At 37.1% G+C, this 24,941-nt stretch overlaps 4 protein-coding genes, 1 long non-coding RNA gene and 1 other non-coding gene across 7 annotated transcripts; 4 read left to right on the forward strand and 2 right to left on the reverse strand.

Annotated features, from left to right (window-relative positions):
* Positions 1-113: 113 nt before the first annotated feature.
* On the reverse strand, positions 114-185 carry TRNAT-CGU (transfer RNA threonine (anticodon CGU)). Its single transcript has one exon. It is a non-coding gene; the product is annotated as a tRNA-Thr (tRNA).
* A 1,930-nt stretch (positions 186-2,115) lies between these two features.
* LOC147565404 (uncharacterized) lies at positions 2,116-3,047 on the forward strand. Its single transcript, XR_015237252.1, has 2 exons — positions 2,116-2,264; positions 2,641-3,047. It is a non-coding gene; the product is annotated as an uncharacterized LOC147565404 (long non-coding RNA).
* A 4,628-nt stretch (positions 3,048-7,675) lies between these two features.
* On the reverse strand, positions 7,676-11,651 carry LOC147565405 (selT-like protein). Its single transcript, XM_086651892.1, has 4 exons — positions 10,021-11,651; positions 9,845-9,918; positions 8,404-8,722; positions 7,676-8,041 (listed from the first exon to the last, which is right to left on the reverse strand). The coding sequence occupies exons 1-4, from the start codon at positions 10,198-10,200 to the stop codon at positions 7,916-7,918; spliced, it is 699 nt and encodes a 232-aa protein (XP_086508018.1). The 5' UTR covers positions 10,201-11,651; the 3' UTR covers positions 7,676-7,915.
* A 1,406-nt stretch (positions 11,652-13,057) lies between these two features.
* On the forward strand, positions 13,058-17,498 carry LOC147565406 (omega-3 fatty acid desaturase, chloroplastic-like). Its single transcript, XM_086651893.1, has 8 exons — positions 13,058-13,731; positions 14,854-14,943; positions 15,033-15,099; positions 15,206-15,298; positions 15,398-15,583; positions 15,710-15,790; positions 15,931-16,068; positions 16,958-17,498. The coding sequence occupies exons 1-8, from the start codon at positions 13,253-13,255 to the stop codon at positions 17,174-17,176; spliced, it is 1,353 nt and encodes a 450-aa protein (XP_086508019.1). The 5' UTR covers positions 13,058-13,252; the 3' UTR covers positions 17,177-17,498.
* Positions 17,499-18,343: 845 nt separating this feature from the next.
* On the forward strand, positions 18,344-22,197 carry LOC147565407 (omega-3 fatty acid desaturase, chloroplastic-like). The gene is made up of 8 exons (XM_086651894.1): positions 18,344-19,785; positions 19,918-20,007; positions 20,616-20,682; positions 20,785-20,877; positions 20,980-21,165; positions 21,288-21,368; positions 21,592-21,729; positions 21,817-22,197. Exons 1-8 carry the CDS (start codon positions 19,271-19,273, stop codon positions 22,006-22,008), a joined length of 1,362 nt encoding a protein of 453 aa, XP_086508020.1. The 5' UTR covers positions 18,344-19,270; the 3' UTR covers positions 22,009-22,197.
* Positions 22,198-22,803: 606 nt separating this feature from the next.
* On the forward strand, positions 22,804-24,428 carry LOC147565408 (uncharacterized). Of its 2 annotated transcripts, none has more exons than XM_086651896.1 (2): positions 22,804-23,795; positions 23,909-24,428. In XM_086651896.1, the coding sequence occupies exons 1-2, from the start codon at positions 22,952-22,954 to the stop codon at positions 24,292-24,294; spliced, it is 1,230 nt and encodes a 409-aa protein (XP_086508022.1). In that variant the 5' UTR covers positions 22,804-22,951; the 3' UTR covers positions 24,295-24,428. The 2 variants fall into 2 exon arrangements, with proteins under 2 accessions (XP_086508022.1, XP_086508021.1); XM_086651895.1 differs by having other exon boundaries at positions 22,827-23,795; positions 23,906-24,428.
* Positions 24,429-24,941: the final 513 nt, after the last annotated feature.

Here is a 24,941-nt window from a genome sequence, read left to right on the forward strand (position 1 = left end):
ACCTTGTTTGCCTAGCAAGAGAAACCCTAAAATGTACTTTGTGTTGTTCAATGACTATAATAGCCTCAAGTATTCTTCTAAAATAGGGCAAAAAAGAGGTAATGAAAAAAAAAAGCTCCCGGCGAGGATCGAACTCGCGACCTTTCGCTTACGAAGCGAACGCACTACCACTATGCTACGGAAGCCGGATGCACAGAAAGTATGACAGAGTCTATATAACAAATGAATGGATAACCACTTGGCTGAGTAATGGTGTATTAATGAATTTCTACATTTTAAAACGTCTGGATAAAGGAGGTGGTTTTCCAGTGATGGCGGCGATTTTTCGGTGACAGAGACGGTTTCCCCGTGATGACGGCGGTTTTCCGGTGACAGCGGCGATGGTTCTTTTAGTTTTTTCCCGTTATTTTGTCAGACCTTTAGGGTCTCTTTTCACGATCTTTAGGATATTTTTGTCGACCTTTAGGGTCTTTTAATTCTTGATCTTTAGGATCAATGTGTCTGTGTTTAGTCCAATTTATTTCCCTTCATGAGGCACTTTGCATTTAAAGATATGAACTCTCATGAAGTTTTCAGAGGAGAGAAATAAAAATTACCGTCCATGTAAATCGTGATTTTATCAGTTATGAATGGAAATGTTTTCCTTGACTGAAAAAAAAAAGAAAAAAAGTAAAAAGGATTAGAATGGGAATGAGATGGGGTCAGGTGACTCCATGCTTATACGGTCGTGGGATCTGAGTGCAGGGAGGTCTAAGACTTGGGTTTATATTATTCAAAAGGAGGGGGTCTCTACACACTACTAAAGCTAAAAGAGGGTCATCTTCAGACTTTATCGACATGAACACATCAATGCTTAGGTCCAATAGGTTAATTGAAGTGAATGAAATTTTGAAAAACTCAATAATTATAAATGAAGGTCATTCAATTACGAGTACCCTGGCATATTTTAAATGGACAACATTAATAAGCATGTGATGTTGGACAAATACTAATCAGTCTAGTTCAGGCGAAATTTTGGATACAACTTAAAATTCTGCCCTAACTCATTTACTTCATCAGACCAATCGAGTTAGATCTCGTTTTGGTGTTGAGTGTCCATAGACTCTAAGGAACTTGCATACCCATTACAAATTTTGGATTCTTACACTTTTTGTACCCTTAGCTAGTCCAAGTATCATAGAGATAATATACCTAGTCCATCCTGAGGGTCTCTTTGTTATTACTTTTCAAGTTATTACTTTTCAATTATTAAAGGTTTTGGTTGCTTTCTCTCTCTAATGGTCTGCATGTTTTTTGTAATGTGGACAGACATTTTCTTGGATATTTCATTAAAGTTTTATGATTGCTTTTAAGTTATTGGTTTTATTGACTTGAGGATCATTTTGGTTTTCTTATCTGGAGAGTATAGTGGAAGAAAATTCATAAATAAATGTTTTTCTTACTCAGTTGACTAACATAGGATAGGATTAAACACATTTTCTGTCATTGGTATTCAAATAAAGTAGTCCATAAGCCAGAAGCAGAACCCTAGCAGCAACAACCGGCCGGACACATGAAACACATCTTGAAGAATTTCATACTACAAAGAGATTGTGAGAATAGTCCCACATTGGACAATGGGATTCTAGTAACCAAGAATATAAGGCCAAGGTCCTCTCCACTCATTGCCAATTGGTTTTGAGTTGGATGGCCACAAACTTAACATGGTATCAGAGCTAGGCCCACACGTGATAGGTAAAAAGCCACACGTGCTCCACGTCGCCCGAAGAAATACACGTGTTAGGGTCAAAGAACCCTACACGTGAGGGGGCGTGTGAGAATAGGTCCTCCCCACATTGGACAATGGGATTCTAGTAACCAAGAATATAAGGCCAAGGTCCTCTCCACTCATTGCCAATTGGTTTTGAGTTGGATGGCCACAAACTTAAGAGAGATAGTTGACTGAGTGGCTAATTAATTGGCTCCAACTCTATAATCACTCAAAACATAAACATAAACTTAGGAAATACGTGGGTAAGAGTCAACTCCATCTTCCACTAGCACGTTACAACTTGTACAGTTGACTTGTTAACATTTCTTTCCCCTATATTAATATGACCAATAACCTGCTTCCTCAATCCAAACACATTCCAAACTCCAGATAGAAGAGAGAGAGAGAGAGAAGATGGGAGGAGGAGGTGGGGTGAGGCTATTATGGTGGTGGAGTTTCTTCTTTGCAGTTGCAATTATTTCTTGCTCAGGAAGGACTATTCCCATGATATCAGGTACCCATTTTACACCCTTATTAACATTCAAGAGTACTGATAATCTGCTCGGCCACAATCCCTGTTGAATGTCGGTCACATACTCCGGTCAAGATTTAACCGTAATTGTGGCCTGGCAGACATTACTCTTCCCGTTTACGTTCATCTTAATATGCAGATACAGATTTAGTGACCACCCATTAATCTAAATCTAATGAAAAGTTTTTTTTTTTTTTTGGAAGTCAACTACTATCAACGTTAGTCGTTACATTTTGGCATCGATACATCAAAGATGTGATAAGCTCAATAACTACCCACTCACCCTAATAAAAAGTTATTAATTACTTATTGGTATATAAAAGTATTTTACTAACCATTTGGGGTATATGATATATAGGGAGTGAAATGGTGGTAGGAAGAAGGTCATTGAAAGCCATGACGGATGACTACAGCGACCCATCCGCTAACAGAGGGCACGATCCTAGAAAAAGTAGAGGATTTCGGAATGGCCGAGGCAATCGTAGAACTTAACACAGATTATTAGTTGAGCTACAAGCAGCTTCATCCCTCCAACAATAATAATACACTAAGATTAATGAGAAGAGGAGATGTCTGACAGTTCCCACTTGTTTGATTAATTGTGTTTATTATAAAGTTTATACCAGATCCAACTACATGTTATGTTTCTAATTCTTAAATCTTGTTGAATTGTTTTGTTTTCTTGTATTTTTGATTGGTTAAAGTGATGTTTTGTTGGTAAATTATTGTATTAATGTTAGGGCCAAAAGCCCAAACATCCGACCCAAATTGGATGGAGGTCCAGTCCTGTGCCAAAATAAAATAAGGGCCAATGTGCTTTGATGGGCCTAAAAGGTTACCCTAAAAGGTCTCCACCCGCAAGTATACGGGCGTCAAGTAATAACCCGGTAAGACCGGGATCGATCCACGAAGATAGGAAGGTAATACGAATATCGAGAAAGTCTAGCCCACCGGTTTAGGTGTCAGTCACTAACTGAGACTAAAACAAAAGAAGATAATTTGATTTTTGGATTGATTTATAAAAAATAACGAAAAGTAAACTAAACTATATACAGGAGAGGTGAGAGAAATTCGGGAAAAAGGGTCGAGCAAAAACAAAGTGAGAGGGATACTTCGATCCACAAAATCGATAGTGACTAGTACTAATGATCTTTAAGCTTGAAAAGTTAGTTAACTTCACCCATTTACTTGGATTGGTCAACGAACTCTTGGTTTAACTCAGATTCCAGTCCATGAACGGTCTAAAAATCCGGAAGATTTTATCATTAAAAGCAATAAAACTCTTGTCACATCAAAACATGTATCATGAGTATCCGAATACAAAAGCTAGCTAGACATGGTGAAACACATGATAAACGAGAAGAAGATAAAGTAAGACAAAGTTAAGGTTGAAAATCTCCCTATTCCGATGAGGCGCGAGACTAAGATAGTCGGGATAAATAGTTCATTAAGTGCTGTTGATCTCCCCCTAGCGATGTTCTGATTTCCCCTTAACAGTGTCACAAAGGTGTCCCTTCAGCAGAACCAGAGTTCCCTTTAGCAACAGTCTTCTTCTTCCTTTCAAACTAAACCACCATGAAAGCTTGGTGAAGCTTTCTCTCTCTAGAGTCTGCAACTCAAATCAAAATTAAATAGCAAAGTAATCAAGGCAAGCGACTCAAGAACAAAATCCCCAAAGTTTCCGGCCAATATAATGGCCGGAATCGCCACAAATTAATACGGTCAGATAAAGGTGTCCCGAGCTCGGACTCGAACTGTTCTTGAGGCCCGGTCAAGGACCCGTGTAGCTGCTGGCGATTTCTTCTCTGTGGAGCTTCAGCCCGAGCTCTGAAGGTGCTAATGATAGAGACAACTAGCTCCCGAGTTTCCCTTGCTTGAAGAACCAGCAGCTGCTGCCGTTCTTCTCTATGTGGGGCTTCAGCCAGACTCGCAACCTGACCGGCCAAGCTTTGGCCGGCCTTAAGTGTTGGCCGGCAACCACTATTCTCTTGTCTCTCTCCCTCTCTCTCTCTCTCTCTAAAACCCTAAAAACCTAATGTAGAAGATGAAGTCCCAAGTCTGATTTTTCTTTTTCTTTCTAAAGACCAAACCCTTGACTTGGTCTTCATAGATAGACTTGGTCTTCATAAGAGAGGTGCTTATATAATCTCTTTATGTTCCTTCTTTCTTAGACTCTTGGGCTTGTACTTGGACTTTGATTTTAATATAGAACTCAAGGGAGTGCCTTTAACTTTTGTCTCTACTTCCACTAATTTCCAGAAAAGACCAAAATAACCTTCGACTTATTTCTTCCGTAATTTTTCCGTCCGAACTCCGATTCAACTTCCGTTTTCGCCTTCGGACTCACCATTGACTCCACTTTTCATCTAACCTCTGATTTTATCAAAATGGCCAAAATACCCCTGATGCTCTTTCCTTCCGGTCTCTTCCACGTGAAATGAAAATGTGACGAATTGCTTCGTTTTATTCCGAATGTAATGCCAAACTCCAAATAAGCTTCCTAACAAGAAAAATACATAAATGATTAGAAATAAAACCCGAAACGAACTAACTCATCCAAGTTAAGTGATCTCAATGTGGTATTTTAACCCCACATCATGCTTCTGTTTGTAATGGTCCAAGGTGACGATTTTGGGCTTCCTAACTTCGAAATTTACTGTCCACCAGTCTTTGGTGCAACGGTTGGACACCCTTCTAAAGTCCATGGGGCCCTGAGATCGAGTCTTGGTGGAAGTAGTTTGCTATCAAGATTTATCTCATGTGATTTAGACTATAAATAAAGTAAATAACGGAATAAATTTGTCGGGTTTTAGGTCTCTTTCATGTTGTCGGACTTTAGACCTCTTTCATTCATGGTTTAAATTAGGCGGTTACCGTGCTTATCACATCTTCTTAATATGTCAATGCCTTGTAACGACTAACGTAGATCGTAGTCAAATTCCCAAAAAAAAACACTTCGGAATTTACCCTCGCTAGAAATTCAAATCTCGCCAACATCACGAGATGAAGATTTTGGGGCAAAATCAAATAAATAGGTTTTTTGAACTCAAAACAAAGTTGCTATGTAGGTCAAATGCATTCAAACAGTGAATGACTGCCACTCCAATTTAGGTGTGGCTGTCCGGATCGGGCCGGTCGGGTTCATGTCATTCATTGGGTCGGGGCGGTCGGGCTTTGAAGCTCTCTGTCCATTCAGACTTTCGAGTTTAATCGGGCAGGTTATTTAAAAAATCCTAGTGTCCAAAACCGGTCCAAGTCCATCAAACTTTTCGGATTTCTCAGGTATCGGGCGGTCGAGTATCGGTTGTCACCAAAGTTTCAAAATATCTCGGTCGAAATGACCAAAATATTTCAATTTCGATGGACGAAATTTCTACCGAAATTCAAATTTAATTAAGTTTCTCTTAACAATGTTGTGTCAAGGGCACTCTGCATTTGGACAACAATATATGTATATATTATATTATACACTTCAAATACTTTAAAAACACATATATATATATATATATATATATATATATATATTATATATATATATATGTGTTATACATAAATACATACAAGCAAGCATACATATAATGTGCATAGGTATTATCGTACATGAATGACATTATTAAGCGGGTTATGTCAGGTAAAGATTATCGGGCGGGATGCCGGGTAGCACTTCAAAACCCGTATCCGACCCGTTGATTTTATCGGGTTGGGCGGGCTAAACTGCTTTCAGGGTTCGGGTACCCGCGGGTTCTAACTGACTCAGATACCCATGACGAGTTTCGGATTTGCGGACTTTTTTCCCAGACCTACTCCAATTCTCTCTCCTCCTTATAATTCGGGGCCAGAAGCCCAGAAGTCTCTTAATTAAGATTATATTTACCTGATTTTGTAACCTCAATACAAATAGAACACATAATTTGACCTCAACAAAAAAAAAAATTAATTTTTTATAAGAATTACTGAATTAAGTTGGAGCAAAGTCCATTAAAATATATGTATCCATAAGAAAACAGTAAAGATAAAAAGATTTCACTCAAAGAAGTTCTCCTGCAACACGAGTATCCATAACAAAATCAAATTCCCTAGCAAGAAAACGAAGATGAACTAAGAACCCTAGTTTCAAACGAAGAAAAAAAACAATGAAAGAGAACAGATAAATGGTGGTTGTGGTAGTGCCGGAGATGGGGGGAACAAAAGAAGGGAGGAAAGGAGGAAGAATAATTGTTCTTGTCCTGAAAAATTTGACAAAACCAATAATTACCCTTTAATATTCTTTACAAAATTTTTTAGGCTAGTGTTTCGGGGAAATAAGCGAAGTTTCCGAGGCAATAAGTTTCGGGTGGAAACAATTTTTTTTCCCTCCAAACATATTACCCTTTCAATTTTTTATTCTTTCTTCTTCTCCTTTCACCTCAACCAAATTCCGGCGACTTCCACCATCAATGCCGGTGACCTCCACCGGATCACGGCGACCTCAACTAGTTCTCTCTTCTTTCTTTTTTTTTCTTTCTTCTTTCTTCTCTCTCTCTCCTTTTCTCTCTCTTTCCTTCTCTCTTATCATCTCTCCCTCTTATCCCATATCCCTCTCACGAAAGTTCCGGCGAAGAGGATCTCCCTTCGCCGGAAACTCGTTTGGATCTGGATGTAGTTCTCTTTCTTTCTTGTTTTCAGACGAAGGAATTCCGGCGAAGGAAACCCCGTTGCCGGAACAACAAAAAAAAGAAAAAAAGAGAAGAAAAGAAGGGAAGGAGATAGAAAGAGAGAAAGAGATAGAGAGGCTGATAGAGGATAAGAGAGAAGAGAGAAATTCCGGCCAGCTAACTTTTTTTCCGGCGACTTGAGAAGGAGGGAGTGTTTGGTTGGAGTTTTTTTTAAGTTTGCACCGTCTTCCCCGGAAACATGTCCGCTTTCCCCAAAACAGTGGTCTTTTTTTATATTTTTCTAAAGTGCAGGCCTAAAACTAATACCCTTGTTCCTCACACCCCAAGGGTCTAAACCCTCCAATTTCTTCTTGTGCCTCTCCACCCTTCGACCATCACCATTTCTCTCTCCATCTCTTAATCTATCTCTCTCTCTTTGCCACTCTCTACCCAGACCAGACGAAGGGAGGGTTCTTCTAGAACGAACTAGACGTACCCTTCGTTTGGAACTAGAAACCCCAAGTCCAACCGAAGATTTTGGCAAAGGGGAACTTGTTCGCTAGAACAAAGAGGGGGAAAGATGGTTGATAAAGAAAGACATCAGAGGTGGTGGTACGAGAGAAGGAAGAAGTGGTGGTGGTCTGATTTTTTTTTAAAATGGCCGACAATCTTTGCCGCCTCAAAAAGAACAAGAGGTGGTTACGGCTTGGGGGAATTTCTTTGTTGCCCCAATGCACCAGCCAAAAAAACACCCAAAACTAAAAGTAAGCAAGAGTCATCTTTACATTACCACAAAATTGAATTTGAAGTTCTGCAACTAGCGCTAACTGAGTTATGAGTTCAAGTTCAATCCAACTATTTCAACTTTGATACATGATGTGAGAATGAAAAACTAGTTATGAGTAGTATTCTCCTTTGTTTTGACATTCTCTTCAGACTCTTCTGTGGCAGCTAATTTCAGTGGCTTAGATCGAAGACCTCAACCAGACTTTCAGCACACTAAGACCAGATACCTCCTGCTCCGCCAAGACCATCCACAATTCTTGAATTTGACAATCTTTTACTAACAATATCTCTTAACTCGAATTCACTTGGGAACCTCTGCTCCTTCAGTTTAGAGAAAATCTGGAACCGACATGAAGAAAAAAGAGAAAGCTTAATCATATATGGCAGATCAGAAAAATACAAAAGATACCAAGTCAGTAGTTTTAATATCCACATCGATGGGGGAACGCCCACACTCTGGGCTATAGGTGTCAATTCAAGCTAAGTAAGTGACTAGGGCTTTTTGAGTGAGCTTGTAGGGCTTGGGACTCGGATGGCAAAAGTGAGGGCGTGAGGTCAATATCGGTAACATCTGGAGCTTGGGTAGTTACAGTATCATGCATTATTTGATCAACCCTTGTTTCATAAACATCACAAACGAGACATCCCTAGTAACTAAAAGAACCAATACTAGTTTTAAGATAAAGAAAAAGGTTACTTACCAACTCATTGTTGCAGTAAACTTCAAAAGCTCCAGAACTTTGCAGGAAGGATTGAACCGCATTGCCAAGAAGCCAAGCAGTTGCTATTGTTCCGAACCTATTTTGGCGCATAGTGAAGTACCATGGAGGTGGAGTGACGAATCCCAGTCTAGGGAAAATGTGCTCACCGCCCATAACAATACCCATAACTCCTACTTGAAATACTGGCACCACTTTGCTGAGAAGGCGTTTTGGAAGGGCAGGTGGATGATTTGCAAGAATAACATCGATTCCAGGGAAAGAGGTTTCGAGCATCTTTTTCATTGTTACTGCATTTCCCCTACAATTGAAACAATCTATTATAGATATAGAGATAATGTAACTTCATAACAAGAATAAATGCTCACTATATCTTAGTAAAACAATGAAGGTCATGTATATCAACAGAAGGCCTTGAGATAATGTGTTACCCCATACTCCTAGAATACTGTCCAAGTATTAAAGCATCGGACTAAACAATTTTCACATCTTAGTGTCATCTTAAATGCATGGTAAGGTAATTGAGGATGTCACATGTTTCGATTCAAGATATACAAAGAAAGTCCCAAAACTAATGAGATGGCTACTTTTAAGATCATGTAAATACAAGGATGTCTTATTATGTATAGGAAACTTGGCGAAGTCTTCTAATCTAATCTTGCAAAGATGGTTGAGTTCCATCAGCAGCCAAATTGAGATTTTTGAGAATCCCGATAAAGGCATCGTTATGTGATCACTCTGCTTTCTACATTTTCTTCTTCCTATCGGGCAGACAGTAATCTGTTATCTGTGACTTCGCATGGACCTTATGATCGAAAAGATTACTCCAAAACATTTTCTAGTTGGATACTAGTATAACCAATGTGAAAAAGCATTCATTTCAGCTGAACTCCCCTTGAAAACCGGCTTCCAAGGAAAGGTTGCCCATGACTTGTCTACTTCACAATTCTAATGGCCATGTGATGTCCCTCAACACAAGGGCTGGAGTCACTCAGCACTTCCCCTCCTATGTGCCCCCACACCAGGGCTGGAGTCATTCAGCAAGCAGCTCCTAAGATACGAAGTCCCTGCCCATCCTCGGAACACTAGCTTAGTTAGTAGTTACCATGTTACACCTCATTGGTCATAAGGACTACCCATTACTCATCTACTTAACAAATTCTAATGCCTAGCCGATGTGCGATAATGCTAATAAAGTGATCGCTCTCACCCAACTTAAGATTTACAAAAAACACAATTCAAACACCCAATGAATAAGAATTAGAAAAAGGAACCTTTTTAAACACTAACATAATAATCATAACACAACAAAGTAAATTGAATTCTATTAAATCTAAAAGTCAAAATCAAATAACCCAACAAAAAACAAGAAAGATCTAAATGAACTGAAAAGGTCAAAAGAAATCACAAAAAGAAGGAATACCTATAAGAACAAGAGGAGCAGAAATTGATACTGATGGTAGTACCAAGACCAACTCCTCCGCCACCTCCAATTTTCTGCAATAAACCAGAAATTAAAGAAGATAAAATTCAACAAAGAGAACAAGTAATCTTTCAATAGCTTAAGCAAAGGAGATCGTTTAATACCAAGAAGTTTACCTGAGTAGGAATATCTAGGGTTTGTTGGATGGGGGGTTGGTGTTGGATGTGTTGATGTTGGTGGTGATGGTGAGAGGAGGAGGAGGAGTGTTTGGGAGGTGGTGGTGTGAAAAGATTGAGAAGGTCTGAGCAGAAGAGGAAGAGTGGTAACCCTAGAACAAGAAGTTGGACTCGATCCATTCTGCCTGCTACAACAACCTCCCTTGATTTTCAGACTTTTTAGAGAGAGAGAGAGAAAAGAGGTTGGAGAAGAATCAGAGAAGATCTCAATTTCATCTGTCGTTCTGTATAGTAAGACTTGGATGAAGAGATGATAGCCCAGGCCCAATTAATGAGTGAAAGAATTTTCAAATTGGGCCTGGACTCGTTCCTGATCCAGATAGCGAGGTAGGGAAGTCTATAGGCGCCTATCTCTATGGGTAAAAGGGCGCCATACAGCCAAAATTTGTGTGACTCGTGCAGTGTGGTCGTCTTTGGTAAGGCGATGGCTTCTGGAACTCTAAAATATTCTCCGTGCATAAGGACATTGTTCAATTAGATTTGTGTCAACACTCTTTTGAGTAAAAAAACCTGGCTTGTTTGGTTTTTAGTTCAGAATTTTCATCTTCCTCCCCCACCACCCACCACCTCCAACTGCCAGCTTCGTCATTCTCTCTCTCTCTCTCTCCCTCCCACACACTCACTCTGTGTGTGTATCTGGTTTGGGCTTATCCTCGAACCAGATCAGTTGTTCCGACGAAGGGATGCCTTCCCTCAAACTAGATCGTTGGTTTCGACGAAGGGAATCCCTTCCCCGAAACACAAAGAAAAGGAGAGAGAGAAGGATAGAGAAATAGTGGTGGTGGTGGTCATAAGAAGTGATCGGAAGAAAGAGACGAAAAATAGAGAGTAAAAGACAAATAAACCGATTTATGGACTTTAATTATAATTGTAAACTAATTCAAATCCAATTAACCAAAGTTTTTATACTAAGATAATATTTTTGGATGCCCAAATGCAAAATCATTCACATTCGTAAATCAACAAAGCGGAAGAAGTAATCAGACCGGTGATAAGATAGCTATCAAATATGAAACTACTTTTTTTTTTTTGTTGAAAGAAATATGAAACTACTTGAACACCAATTGTTATTCAATTAAAAATCAAGAACACCTTATCACTTGGGTATTAATGTTTTCAAAAAACGGTCGTTTTAGTAAAGGGCCTATTTTTTTTTACCACACTAGCAGTCTAGCAGATGCCATGGAACTCTGTTCCAAATTGCGGACAACATCATGTGACACTACAGTACTACACTACCAAAGAGGCTGCTAATTCATAAACCAAAGATATAAGAAACCCACCAAGAAAATGACATGTCTTATATGTGTATGGATATAGTTGCCTGTGAAAAACGTGGCCTCTTTCATGCCTAACAAAGCTCTTCACAAACTTCTCTTGCTTTATCCTATATACTTTTTTTTTTTCTTGTTGAAAACCTATATCATATAGTTACCAATTAGGAACCTATCATTTTCTTTTAGGCAACAAATAGGTGGTGGTGGTGGGGTGGTGGGTCACTGGCCACTCTTCAATTCCACTAGTATTCTTTGTTGGTTCTCTTTCAATGAAAGGAAACACATGAAGGCTCTTTTTCTTAATGATACACTATGAATCATTTTATAGTCCATTTTCTTCAAGACTTCAGTATTTATTTTTGAATGTTTCGAGTAATTTATATAAGTAAGTTTTAAAACTTAAATGATTGAATATAATTTCAGTGCTTTTAATAGATTATACATTGAAAAAATTTTGTTGACAAATTATGTGGAAAGGATGGTCTATAGGCACCTCATTTTAATTTTCATGATGGCTATGAACTACCAAATTTTTTTTAATTGTGGGCACTCAGTATTTGAGGTTGTTTATTGGGGCGTACGATTGATATTAATTTAATAGTTGTGCCAAAAAAAGTATAATAGTATTAAGATATCGTGATGGGAGCGTAAGAAGCACGTATGAGGTTTTCATAATCATACAAAAAGTGTGAACTATAACCGTCCAACCATATGAGGTTGCCCAACTTGTCGAATGACTTCAACCCTGCCGTCTGTGTGAATTGAATTTTTGACTTGACCTAATAAAAGTTTGTTTAATTTTGACTTGTTATATTCAACTACCCATTTTTTTTTTGATGAAAAAAAAAAACATTTTTATCTTTTTTGGTGGGCCATATATTATGGGTAGATAGATTCTGACCATTGATTATGACCTTAGATTAGATTGTGATTTCATCAAGTTGATGTTGTTTCTTGCTATTATGATGTGATCATTTGTTTTGGTAATGGCGATGTGAGCATGTGAACTTATCAATTTAATTTACAATTTGAAAACCTCAACTTTGAAAGGGTTGAATGCTTTTATGTTTTTAACATGGTGACTCGTAAACTAATCGAATTGTCACGTCACTATTTCATTCATTTGACTCATAGTTTTATCGAACTATGTCAATCTTATAAATAAGGAAAATGTATTCAGTGAGACAAAAAGTGGTTCGAATGGAACTAACAAGATAAATTGTTGACATCATGGTTAAGTCATGTAACAAATTTGCTTTGTCATGCTGTTAAGTCCACCTTTTGTTGGTCTTAGCATTGTTGTATAAATAATAAAAGATTACGATAGTAAACTTAGGTGGTGTTTGTTTCAACATGTAATATTTTCTGTTTTTAATTGTCTAAATTTTCCTCGCTTGAGTAAGATTTATCTAAATCTGAGCAGTATGAATCTAATTGTTTCCATTATGACTTATGACACAATAGTAAATTCACTTTTCGATTTTGACTCAGACTTCTTTTGTATCTGACTCAACTAAATCCGATCCAAGACAAGGCAATATCACCAATTTAGAGGAAGTAGACATACCACTAAGATATAAAACAAACATACCCAAATCTTATTTGGGTTAATAACACCACCTAACTTGCATATTCTTAACATGTATGTGTAAATACTTAGTCATTTTATAAAACCTCAAGCAACAATGCGTTTAGATATAGACATGCATTTGACATGCACAAATCTCTTATTTCAATCCATTAACAAAAATCAATTTCAATACGAAACTTATTAACCATCACTATTTATACACACAAAAATAAGTATAAATTATAAACTTTTAGGAAGGAGATCCTAGATAAAGACAGAGTGATAAATAGCTTTAAAAGAGAGATATAAGAGAGCTACAACCCGAATGGCAAGTCGGGTCTTATCCGAATGTGGTCTACGACCTTCGGCTCGAACATATCGTCGACCAAGAACCAGATTTCAGTCTAATTTCAGTAACCCCATCACTAAAATTAGATTGCCAGTCTTTAAGATCAGAGCCATTAATGAAAGTGATCTCAATCCGGGTTTGATCACAAATGGGTCTATTAAACATGAAAATGACAGAGAAGAAGAAGAGGAGAAGATAAGTGGGTTGGGTAGAGAAGAAGTGTTCAACCCGGGTGCCCCACCTCCATTTGGTTTGGGTGATATCAGAGCTGCCATTCCCAATCATTGTTGGGTTAAGGATCCATGGAGGTCAATGAGTTATGTTGTTAGGGATGTTGCTGTGGTTTTTGGCCTGGCTGCTGGTGCATCTTATCTCAACAATTGGGTTGTTTGGCCACTTTATTGGGCTGCTCAAGGAACTATGTTTTGGGCTCTCTTTGTTCTTGGTCATGAATGGTAAACTCTCGCTTTCTAAATTCATGTTTCCTATGGGGTTTCTTTAATTATGAATCTCTAATAATCCCACATTACTTTAAGGAAGTTTCATGACCAACAATGTAGTATACACCGTTACATGTCATCGGAGTAGACCGATGTGTGTTAGAAAGTTTGTGGCCATCCAACTCAAAACCAATTGGCAATGAGTGGAGAGGACCTATACTTTATATTCTTGGTTGCTAGTTACCCATTCTCTCATGTAGGACTATTCTCACACGCCCCCTCACGTGTGGCTTTCTTTGAGCCTAACACGTGTTTTTTTTTCTTTACGGGTGACGTGGAACACGTGTGGCTTTTAAGCCTATCACGTGGGCCTAGCTCTGATACCATGTTAAGTTTGTGGCCATCCAACTCAAAACTCAAAGAACGCCACACGTGAGGGGGCGTGTGAGAATAGTCTCACATGGGAGAATGGGTAACTAGAAACTAAGAATATAAAGTATAGGTCCTCTCCACTCATTGTCAATTGGTTTTGAGTTGGATGATCACAAACTTAACAATGGGATTCTAGTAACCAAAAATATAAGGTCAAAGGTCCTCTCCACTAATTGCCAATTGGTTTTGAGTTGGATGGCCACAAACTTAACATGGTATCAGAGCTAGGCCCACACGTGATGGGCTTAAAAGCCACACGTGCTCCACGTCACCCGAAAGAAAAAAAAAATACACGTGCTAGGCTCAAAAAAAGCCACACGTGAAGGGGCGTGTGAGAATAGTCCCACATGGGAGAATGGGTATCTAGCAACCAAGAATATAATGTCTAGGTCCTCTCCACTCATAGCCAATTGGTTTTGAGTTGGATGACCACAAACTTAACAAGACCAACCATCACAGGTGGTCTAAGTCAGTAACAAAAAAAATGTGACAAATGAGGAGACGTGTGATAATAGTCATACATGGACTGAGAGAAACTCATGAGCAACAATATAATATACTATATGCACATCTGGGCTCTCTCTATTTATTGTAATAAAAACTTCCGCATCCACGTAAGACTATTCTCACTTCTTACCTATACAAACTTGAATGTCCATTACTTTTTTCTTATATTGAAGTTTGAGTTTTCTTGTTGTTTTTCAGTGATCATGGGAGCTTTTCCAACAATCATAATCTAAATAGTGTAGTTGGTCATTTTCTCCATTCTTCCATTCTTGTTCCCTATAATGGATGGTAAGAATACCCTAAACCCTAAACCCCATCTTTATTATGTCATTTTTTCTTAGAAACTTTGGTAACTTAATATCATAATGAACTTACAGGAGAATTAGTCATAGACAACATCATAGCAACCACGGACATGTCGAGAACGATGAGTCATGGCACCCGGTTAGTATTCATCTTGATTTATTTCAAATGGAATGAATATACATTATTCGATTACTTTCATAAACGTTTTGTTCTTCTTCCTTTTATTTCCTTTGATTTCTTGCAGTTATCTGAGAAGATTTATAAAAGACTACCTGTCTATATTGAGTACTTGCGTTATAATCTACCTTTCCCTCTCCTTGCATATCCTTTATATTTGGTGAGTTTCATGATTCTTAGATTAACACTATTGGGTGAAGATAAGAATTCGGGATAGGCTTTCGTTCTTCTTTTTGCTCAACGTTTGATTTGATTTCAGTGGCTTAGAACTCCGGGGAAATTCGGATCTCATTTCCATCCTAGTAGTCAATTATTCGTGCCTAATGAGAGGAATGATGTGATCACTTCTACTGTTTGTTGGACTGCAATGGTGGGATTGCTTGTGGGTTTATCTTTTGTAATGGGTCCTATTCAAATGCTTAAGCTTTACGGAGTTCCCTACTGGGTAAACCTCGAACCTCTTCGCTTATTTGGATTCTGTAATGTCAATTATATACAAGAAATTAACGTCTTCGAGATTATCTTCTCTAAGTATTGACCTTTGTTTTGTTGATTTTGCTTCAAAATGTAGATATTTGTCATGTGGTTGGATCTTGTGACTTACTTACACCACCATGATTACGACGAAAAGCTTCCATGGTATCGTGGAAAGGTATTCGACACTACCATTATAACATTATCAAAGTTTTACAGGAAATACTAGTAAGCCTTCTCTGTGGATGAGAAGCTTGTGAGGGTCTTTAGGGACTTGTTCAAGATTATATGAGTGATACTTCTTGTTTGATTGAGTAGGAATGGAGTTACTTGAGGGGAGGTTTAACGACAATCGATCGAGATTATGGCATAATTAACAACATTCACCATGATATTGGGACTCATGTGATACATCATCTCTTCCCTCAAATCCCACATTATCACCTAGTTGAAGCAGTAAGTATTTCTGAAATGAAAATGAATTCAATATATTAAGCATTTTATTGTTAGACTTAGAACCGGTAACTCTCCTTGAAAACAGCTTTTACGAAATGATCTGCCCAAATATCTATTATATAAAACAGAAGGGAAAACGATGACTGGGACAAACATCCTTATTTAATTATGCATATTGTCTAGAAGCCCTTCTAAAAATTTAAAATATAGTCCTTCGTAAAAATAAAGTTACCTCTTTAAAAAACAATAATCTTTTCCTTCTTAGAAATAAAATAACTAATTTAAGAAAAAAAGAAACAAAATAAATTTCAATCATAATCTATATAATAAAATAGAAGGGAAAACGATGACTGGGACAAACATCTTTTTTTAATAAGGGATATTGTTTAGAAGTCCTTCTCAAAATTTAAAATATAATCATTCGTAGAAATAAAATTACCTATTTAAAAAATAATAATAGTTTCCTTCTTAGAAATAAAAATCTTTTTTTAATAAAAGATATTGTCTAGAAGCCCTTCTCAAAATTTAAAACATACTCCTTCGTAGAAATAAAGTTACCTATTTAAAAAATAATAATCCTTTCTTTCTCAGAAATAAAAATTCTAATTTAAGAAAAAAAGAAACAAAATAAATTTCAATGGTTAAAAAGAAATTAAAATATCTCTCTCAATAATATAATAACTAATTTAATAGAAAAGAAACAAAAAAATAATAACTAATAAAAAAATTTCTCTCTCAATAAAATATAACAATAAATTTCGTAACATTTGTTTGATACAAGTGTCCGTGCCCTAGGGCACGGGATATACCCTAGTATTTTATAAATTCTAACTCACAAGCGATGTATGATAATGCTAACGCTAAGAGGTTCGTTGTCATGAAATTGTAGACAGAGGCGGCCAAGCCCGTTCTCGGGAAGTACTACCGGGAGCCAAAGAAATCTGGACCACTACCGTTTCATCTAATTAGAAGTTTAGTAGGAAGTTTGAGACAAGATCATTATGTAAGCAACAAGGGTGGCGTTCTTTTCTATCAGACCGATCCTCGTCTATTTCGATCTTCGCCGAATAAATCTAAAGGAAGCTCCAAACAAGGAGAAGATTGTTAAGTTAATATCTTCACCATCTCTTCAACTTTCAAAAGATTATAGTAGCTTGAAAAGCATTGGTGATGGAATTCCTACTTTCCCCTCCCAATGGGGCTCCATTTCACTTTCAAATATAAGAAAGTAGGGGTTTCTCTTACAAATGTCATATAATCCATTTTATCATTCTTAATTTCTTTCTACTACTATGCTTATTGTATTGATTAATATCTTTATATATGGATACATATATTATACAAACATATCACAAATAAAACAAATGTATATGTTAATATTTCCTCCATTGGGTTGTGATTAATTTAACCTTTGAGATGTTTATACCAAACATGTTTAATATAGTATTAGTAGTGTTTTTAACTTAATATAATATCTTCTTGACTGAACATTATGTTGTTTTTGGGAATTGGGAATTAATATAATAAGTAAAGGGAGATGCTAGAGAGCCCAAATTAGATGAAAAGAACGCCACCCTTGTTGAAAGAGCAGACAAATTTCTATCATTTCCCATAAGTTTGGTGTGACCTTATGGGAAATGATAGAAAAAAATTTCGGCATGCAAAATTTGTCTGCTCTTTCAACAAGGGTGGCGTTCTTTTCAAACTTATGGGAAATGATAGAAAAAAGGTCACATCAAATTAGAAAAAAATTTCTTCAAGTATTTCTATCATTTCCCATAAGTTTGGTGTGACCTTATAGGGTGGCGTTCTTTTCAAACTTATGGGAAATGATAGAAAAAAATTTCCCATAAGTACCAATTTTTTTTCTAATATTCGTACAATGCTAAAACACTTGAAGAAAAAACACATTTTACTTTATAAATAGTCTCAGATAGATAAGATAGATAGGATCCATATAGTCTAGTGGAAATGATTCCAACTCGCCATTATATCGATCTACCTTTCTTTACATAATAGTTACAAATTAGACAATCTAATATAGATATTTTTAATGTGTCGACGACTCATCAGTATATTTACATCCCGAGAAGTTTGAGGGTTGGCTTGGTTGGGTTTAGCACAAATCTGTCAACCCTACCTTCATATAAGGATATACGACCGTTGCACACACTTAACATCCCCATCTGAAAGTTGTCAAATAATATGAATAGTAGTGTTGAAGGGCCATGGCCCAAACCACTTAAAATGGTAGCTATTGTACATTCACATCCCAATAAGTGAGTTTGAGAGTTGGACGTGGTCGGATTTAGCCCAAATCTATCAACCCTACCTCCATGTAAGGGTGTTCGACCGTCTGTACACTTAGTACCTCCATGTAAGGGTGTTCGACAATCGACCGTCTGTACACTTAGTATCTTCATCTCACTTAGCATCCTCATCCGAAATTTGTCAAATAGTATGTCTAGTAGTCTTGAAGAGCCATGGACCAAACCACTTAAAATTGTAGGTATCAATTGTGGCCATGTCCTTCATCAAAAAAAAATAAATTGTGGCCATGTCCTCTAAAACGTGTAGGATCCATTTTTTTTCAAAAAAAAGGAAACACATGCGACTCACTTCTGCAACAAAAACAACCCATTGCGCCCAAAATTAAGTAAGCCCCAAGTGCCCAAACATATCACCAAACCGTCCACAGTCCACACGGATCTTTTACTAAAAAAAATTCCCCCAAACATTTTCAACCTAAAATTCTTCAAAGAAATTAAGACGGCTACTTGGAAAATATCATCAGTATTTATACACAGAACAAACCATCCCTACTTTCACCATTTTTACAGATCCTAGAGAGAGAAATTTGATATTCCACTAGATTTTAGAGAGAGAGAAAGAAGACAAACATAAAGAGAAAGAGAGAGATAGAGAGCTAAACACGAACTGCTTGTAACGTGAGGCTCTTTTTTAAACAAGAAAGGAAGAGTTTTTTGTGGTACTAGTTATTATCTTCTTCTTCTTCTTTTGTTTCCAATATTTAATACCCTTTGTTTTCTACTCACAGATTCTTTGCTTTCAAATTTACATTATCTCTCTCTCTCTCTAGTCTTGGAAGAGAGAGAGATAGAGTGAGGTGAACCATTCAATTGGGAACTGAAAATCTCTTTCTCTCTCTCTCTCTCTCTCTCTAGCTTCTGGGTCTAGGTTAATGGCGAGTTGGGTTTTATCAGAATGTGGTTTAAGACCCTTACCTCGTGTTTTTCCTCGACCCAGAACCGGATTTCAGACTAGTAATAATAACCCTAAAATTAGATTGCCTGTTTCTAAGATTGAAGCCCTTAGTAGAACAGATCTCAACTCAAATTGGTTCAGTAGTGGGTCTAGAAAGAGAGATTGGGGATTGAATGTTAGTACTCCATTAAAGGTTGCATCTTTAGAAGGAGATGATAGAAAAGAAGAAAAGATTAATGGGTCGGTTACTGAAGATGAATTTGACCCAAGTACACCGCCTCCATTTGGATTGGCTGATATCAGAGCTGCCATTCCTAAACACTGTTGGGTTAAGGATCCATGGAGGTCAATGAGTTATGTTGTTAGGGATATTGTTGTGGTTTTTGGCATGGCTGCTGCTGCAGCTTATCTCAATAATTGGATTGTTTGGCCACTTTATTGGGCTGCTCAAGGAACCATGTTTTGGGCTCTCTTTGTTCTTGGTCATGATTGGTAATCTCTCTCTCTCTCTAAATTCATGGCTTCTTCTTAGTAATCTTCTTGGTTGATGTTAAATTTGGATCCCATTTTTCCTTTCATGTAAAAAAAAATTGATTTTTTTAATTGTTCTTTACTAATTTGCAGTGGACATGGGAGCTTTTCCAACAATCATAAGCTAAATAGTGTAGTTGGGCATCTTTTGCATTCTTCAATTCTTGTTCCCTACCATGGATGGTAAGTCCTAATTCTAATCTGATTGATCTAATTCTCGAAAACAGAAGCAAAAGAAGTTTCCATTTGATGTTTGTGAGAACAGTCCTACATGGAAAAAGGTTCATTTGTAGCCATGAATACATTATCTAGTTCCTATCCACTCATTGCCGATTGGTTTTGAGTTGGATGACCACAAATTTAACATGGTATCGGAACTAGGCCCGTGCGTGATAGGCCAAATGGTTAGATGTGCTCCGCGTCACAAAAAAAGTTTTAGGGTCAAAGGGCACCACAAGTTAGAAGGCCCCGCACGTGATAGGCCAAATGGTTAGATGTTCTCTGCGTTCCAAAAAAAGGTGTTAGGGTCAAAGGGCGCCACACGTTAGAAGGCCCCACACGTGATAGGCCAAATGGTTAGATGTGCTCCGCGTCACAAAAAAAAAGGTGTTAGGGTCAAAGGACACCACACGTTAGAAGGCGCGTGAGAATAGTCCCGCATGGAAAAGGGTCCTTTCCTCTCATAGCCAGTTGGATGTCCACAAATTTTAACATTATTTTATTTGGTTTTAGTTCTACAACCTTGGTTAAGATTTAGCAGCTTTGGTAACTTAATTCTTTAATACATACAGGAGAATTAGTCATAGAACTCATCATCAGAATCACGGGCATGTCGAAAATGACGAGTCATGGCACCCGGTTAGTACATCTCTATTTTGTTTTACATTAGAAGAGATGTGTTTTCGGTTTCGTTCTTGTTTGTTCTCAAATTGTTTGATTGTTTTTATTGATTACTTGCAGTTGCCTGAGAAGATTTACAAGAGTCTAGATGGTCTTACCAGGAAACTCCGATTTACCGTGCCTTTCCCCCTCCTTGTTTACCCCTTCTATTTGGTAAGTTTGCTGATTCTTAGATGAATATCGATTGATGAACTGAAGCCATGACGGTAAAGATATTAAGAATGCAATTTTTTGTGTTTGATTGGGTACTTCTAGTGGAGTAGAAGTCCGGGGAAATCGGGTTCTCATTACGACCCTAACAGCGATTTGTTCGTGCCGAATGAGAGGAAAGATGTGATCACCTCTACTTTGTGTTGGACAGCAATGGTGGGATTACTTGTCGGTTTATCTTGTACAATTGGTCCTATCCAGATGCTTAAGCTCTATGGAGTTCCTTATTGGGTACACTCAATCTTCTTCATTTGTATTTATACATATGTTATAGTTGTTCCGTTCAAAAGAACTCATTCTCGTTCTTCTTATCTAATATGAAATGTTTAATCTTGATTTTGCTCCAAATGCAGATCTTTGTTATGTGGTTGGATTTTGTGACTTACTTGCATCACCATGGCCATGAGGATAAGCTTCCATGGTATCGTGGAAAGGTATAAATTTTCTTACTCTAGATCTTTTCCCGGATACCCGGAGTTTGATAACAGCTGCCCAAGTACCGAAATATAGTTTCATCGAATGTGATTGCTTTATATACTCACAAAAAATAGAGAAAAGTTCGATATTATTCGCAAAACTTATCAGTTTAGGCAGAGTCTGGGTGTCATTAGGGTTTTGCTCAGGATTGTACCTAAAACTTTGGTTTGCACTTAACAGGAATGGAGTTACCTAAGAGGAGGTCTAACGACAATCGATCGAGATTATGGTTTGATTAACAATATCCACCACGATATCGGAACTCATGTGATACATCATCTCTTCCCTCAAATCCCACATTATCACCTAATAGAAGCAGTAAGTACTTCTGAACCAAAATGAGAACTTACCGAATCTTGAAATTTATATTAGACTACTAAGACATTTCTTGATCTGAAACTGCAGACAGAGGCATCGAAGCAAGTTCTCGGGAAGTATTACAGGGAGCCGAAGAAGTCCGGACTTCTACCATTTCACTTAATTGGAACGTTAGTGAAAAGTTTGAAGAAGGATCATTATGTAAGTGATACGGGTGATATCCTTTTCTATCAAACTGACCCTCAATTTTCTGGCTCTTCATCGAAAACTTCGGAATAAAGCTCCAAATCAGAATAAGATTTTCAAGTATTTATCCTTCTTTGATTCTTTAACTGAAGAAGTGGTATCTCATAAATGTGATTAGATCCAATCAAATAATTCTTTGTAATAGATATGCTAAATTGGATTACTAATCAAAATTATGTATCAATATATGCTTAATGAGAATCTTGGATGGTATTTCAAAAAGATCTTGTAACCCTAGTTTTAACATTTTAACAACAAAATTGGGTAGATGGTATTTCAAAAATCTTGCCCCTTAACTACTTTCTGCCATGAAAATCAGAATACAGTAATGGTTGGTGAAACTTGGAGGTGGAAAAACACTAAAAAAAACAGGACAACTCTGTTTCTCTTCAGTCTTGTGGTACATAGAACATAACTGTCAGGACCACAACCATTATTTTGTTAGAATTTTAGAGAATTAGGTGAGATCTGACTGTCTGACAACCAATCAGAAAAGGAAAATTGATCAGTTTGATTTAGGGTTGAACTTTGAACAAACACAAATGTCTGTAAATCAGGGCATGCTTTCTCCCAAAGAAGAACAAAGATTTGAAATTTTGTAGAGACATTACTATTGTTGTTCAGTCTGACAGTAGAGAAAAAGAGACCACCTTAATAGGTCAAGTCTCTCTCTCTCTCTCTCTCTTTGTCTCTATAGAAATGAACTTTTCTTTACCAAAATGTGACCACAATTTCTTCCTTTTTCCTCTTCAGCTTTAACAGTAATTCAAATGTAAAGCCCGCCATCTCTCTCTCTCTCTCTCTCTATATATATATATATATATATATAGTCTCTAGCTTCTTTTTAATTCAAATCTCTCTTACTATTGTTGCTACTACTTTTTATGCTTTTGGACCCCAATTTTAAATTTGAGCAACCCAATTTATTTCTTCTCTTTCTCACATCACTTGTTCTCATCTCTACCATAGTTTTCACATGAAGATCCCTTCTTCTTCATCTTCTTCTTCTTTGGAAAGAAGTTTGAACAATTCTGAAGATATTACAGGAAAATGTTTCTTCAGTATTATACGGCGTTTTCTCTGCACGGGTAATCTCCGAACCCACCCTTCCGATTCCATTAAAGAAACTAACCATGAAGTACACAAGGAAAAGTTCAAGTTGGAGGAGACGATTCAAGGTCCACCAACTCCTGGACTAGTTGCTAGACTAATGGGGTTGGATTCAATGCCTGAGTTAGATATAGTTATTCATAACCAGAAGGAAGCAGATTCATTTAGACGAAGCAGATCGGTGAGTTCAGCTCATATTTTGTCTGAATTCGAACCAAAACATCAAAAACACAGACGGGTAAAGACTTCTTTGTCGTTGCAAGAAATACCCACTTTTTTGCAGCTAGAAAATGATGATTTCTTGCTTCTTAGTTTTGAAAATGTCCATGAAAATGAGAAATTAAGACCAAATGGAAGGAAATCTGAGATGGGTTTTGAAGAAAAGAAGAAGACGAAAGTGTGGGGAAGTAAAAACAAAGAGAACAAAGGAGAACAAAACAGAGTTTCAATGAAGAACAAGAAGGATGAGAAAGAATATCAAAAGAGAAGAAGATGTGGTAGAGAAATTCTTAAACCTCTGGAAATTAAGGATTTGGGTTTAGTTCATTTACAGAATGAAGGCATTGATGAATCGAAATTAGCGAAGACGACGAAAAAGTGCAGACATTTACAAAAGAAAGTAGAATCAGAATGTAAATCAGAGAATTCTAGCCCAGTTTCTGTTTTTGATCTTGATGAATTTCAAACTGACCATGAATCCTCTTTGTCAGGTAATCCTTCATTTTGTTTTTTGAATTTTCAATGTGATTATTATACAAATTTAGGCCCATACGAGTTTTCTAATTCTATGTTGAATATGTTAATCTTTAATTCTTTATAGCAGAAGAAGAAACAAGGGGAAATTATTTAACTTCTCGACGAAAACTTAATCCGGATGTGGTGAATTTGGACTACCCATCTCATGAAACTAACCACATTTCGATCACTCCGATTTTGGGGTCGAAATCGATTCATTTCCAAGGTAGTACTGATGCATTGACAAGGTTAAGTTCCAAAGCTCAGGAGGAGAACCACAGGGAATATTGGGGAGAGATTTGCAAACTGATAGAAGAAGACATGAAATCGTCAAATTGGATTCTAAAAGAAATGCAGAAGATGGAAGAACTAGAAGAGATTGGAACCGAATTTGGAATTGAAATCGTTAATCAGATTATAGAGGAGATGATAATTGAAGTTTGTGAATTTCCCACGATGAATTTTGCCTTGTAATATTTGAATAAGTAGTTGACAAGAATTTGTGTATAAAATGAAAGGAATTCTTGGTCAATGTATGTTGACTTAGTTTATTATGTCTTTACTTCCAAAAAGCTCTTTTAAGACTAATGAACTCAAATTTGTAGATCAATATGTTTGCCACTCTAAAAAATCATCTTGCAAAGGTATTTTCTTTCGTTTGTCCATTTGACTTAGGAAGGATTTAAGATACTGTAGAATTTTAGATTTGCAAAAACGTTTTTAATATTACCCCTCGCGGGTACTGCGACTTTTTAGTTTAGCAATTTAGTTTTTTTATTTCAACTTTATATGAATCTTAGTGATTGATATATACACATATAGTTCAAATGAAGTTGCAACAAAACGATGAATTAAGTGGATAGAAAGAGGGTATCAAAAGAAGGATTAGTTACACAAATAATATTGAATAAAGATGGGAGACAAATTGAAACATTAATCATTTGACTTATTCATGTCTAGAACTGAAGCTTTTCAAATGAGTTTGGCCACATAGTCAAAATATTAGTACAAGATAAGATTAGGTTAAAGGTCATGAAAAGGGGAAAGGAGGTTGTCAACTGTCAATTTGATCTTTGTTAAAGCTGACCCACCCCAAGATTTAACTAATTAATGAGAATAGT

This window comes from Eschscholzia californica, unplaced genomic scaffold (assembly GCF_041429995.1).
Source record: "Eschscholzia californica isolate CP2 unplaced genomic scaffold, dmEscCali1.0.p SCAF_1, whole genome shotgun sequence".
Taxonomy (NCBI): Eukaryota; Viridiplantae; Streptophyta; class Magnoliopsida; order Ranunculales; family Papaveraceae; genus Eschscholzia; species Eschscholzia californica.

What these genes read in the sequence shown, in the direction of transcription:
- LOC147565408 (XM_086651895.1), top strand. Translation starts at nt 22,952, where the DNA reads ATGAAGATCCCTTCTTCTTCATCTTCTTCTTCTTTGGAAAGAAGTTTG. An exon ending in CCATGAATCCTCTTTGTCAG is followed by an intron (nt 23,796 to 23,905) that starts GTAATCCTTCAT and finishes AATTCTTTATAG; the next exon opens with CAGAAGAAGAAACAAGGGGA.
- LOC147565405 (XM_086651892.1), bottom strand. Translation starts at nt 10,200, where the DNA reads ATGGATCGAGTCCAACTTCTTGTTCTAGGGTTACCACTCTTCCTCTTC. An exon ending in TGCTCCTCTTGTTCTTATAG is followed by an intron (nt 8,723 to 9,844) that starts GTATTCCTTCTT and finishes TTTCAATTGTAG; the next exon opens with GGGAAATGCAGTAACAATGA. An exon ending in TTTACTGCAACAATGAGTTG is followed by an intron (nt 8,042 to 8,403) that starts GTAAGTAACCTT and finishes TGTCGGTTCCAG; the next exon opens with ATTTTCTCTAAACTGAAGGA.
- LOC147565407 (XM_086651894.1), top strand. Translation starts at nt 19,271, where the DNA reads ATGGCGAGTTGGGTTTTATCAGAATGTGGTTTAAGACCCTTACCTCGT. An exon ending in TTCCATGGTATCGTGGAAAG is followed by an intron (nt 21,369 to 21,591) that starts GTATAAATTTTC and finishes TGCACTTAACAG; the next exon opens with GAATGGAGTTACCTAAGAGG. An exon ending in ATTATCACCTAATAGAAGCA is followed by an intron (nt 21,730 to 21,816) that starts GTAAGTACTTCT and finishes CTGAAACTGCAG; the next exon opens with ACAGAGGCATCGAAGCAAGT.
- LOC147565406 (XM_086651893.1), top strand. Translation starts at nt 13,253, where the DNA reads ATGGCAAGTCGGGTCTTATCCGAATGTGGTCTACGACCTTCGGCTCGA. An exon ending in ACGATGAGTCATGGCACCCG is followed by an intron (nt 15,100 to 15,205) that starts GTTAGTATTCAT and finishes GATTTCTTGCAG; the next exon opens with TTATCTGAGAAGATTTATAA. An exon ending in ATTATCACCTAGTTGAAGCA is followed by an intron (nt 16,069 to 16,957) that starts GTAAGTATTTCT and finishes ATGAAATTGTAG; the next exon opens with ACAGAGGCGGCCAAGCCCGT.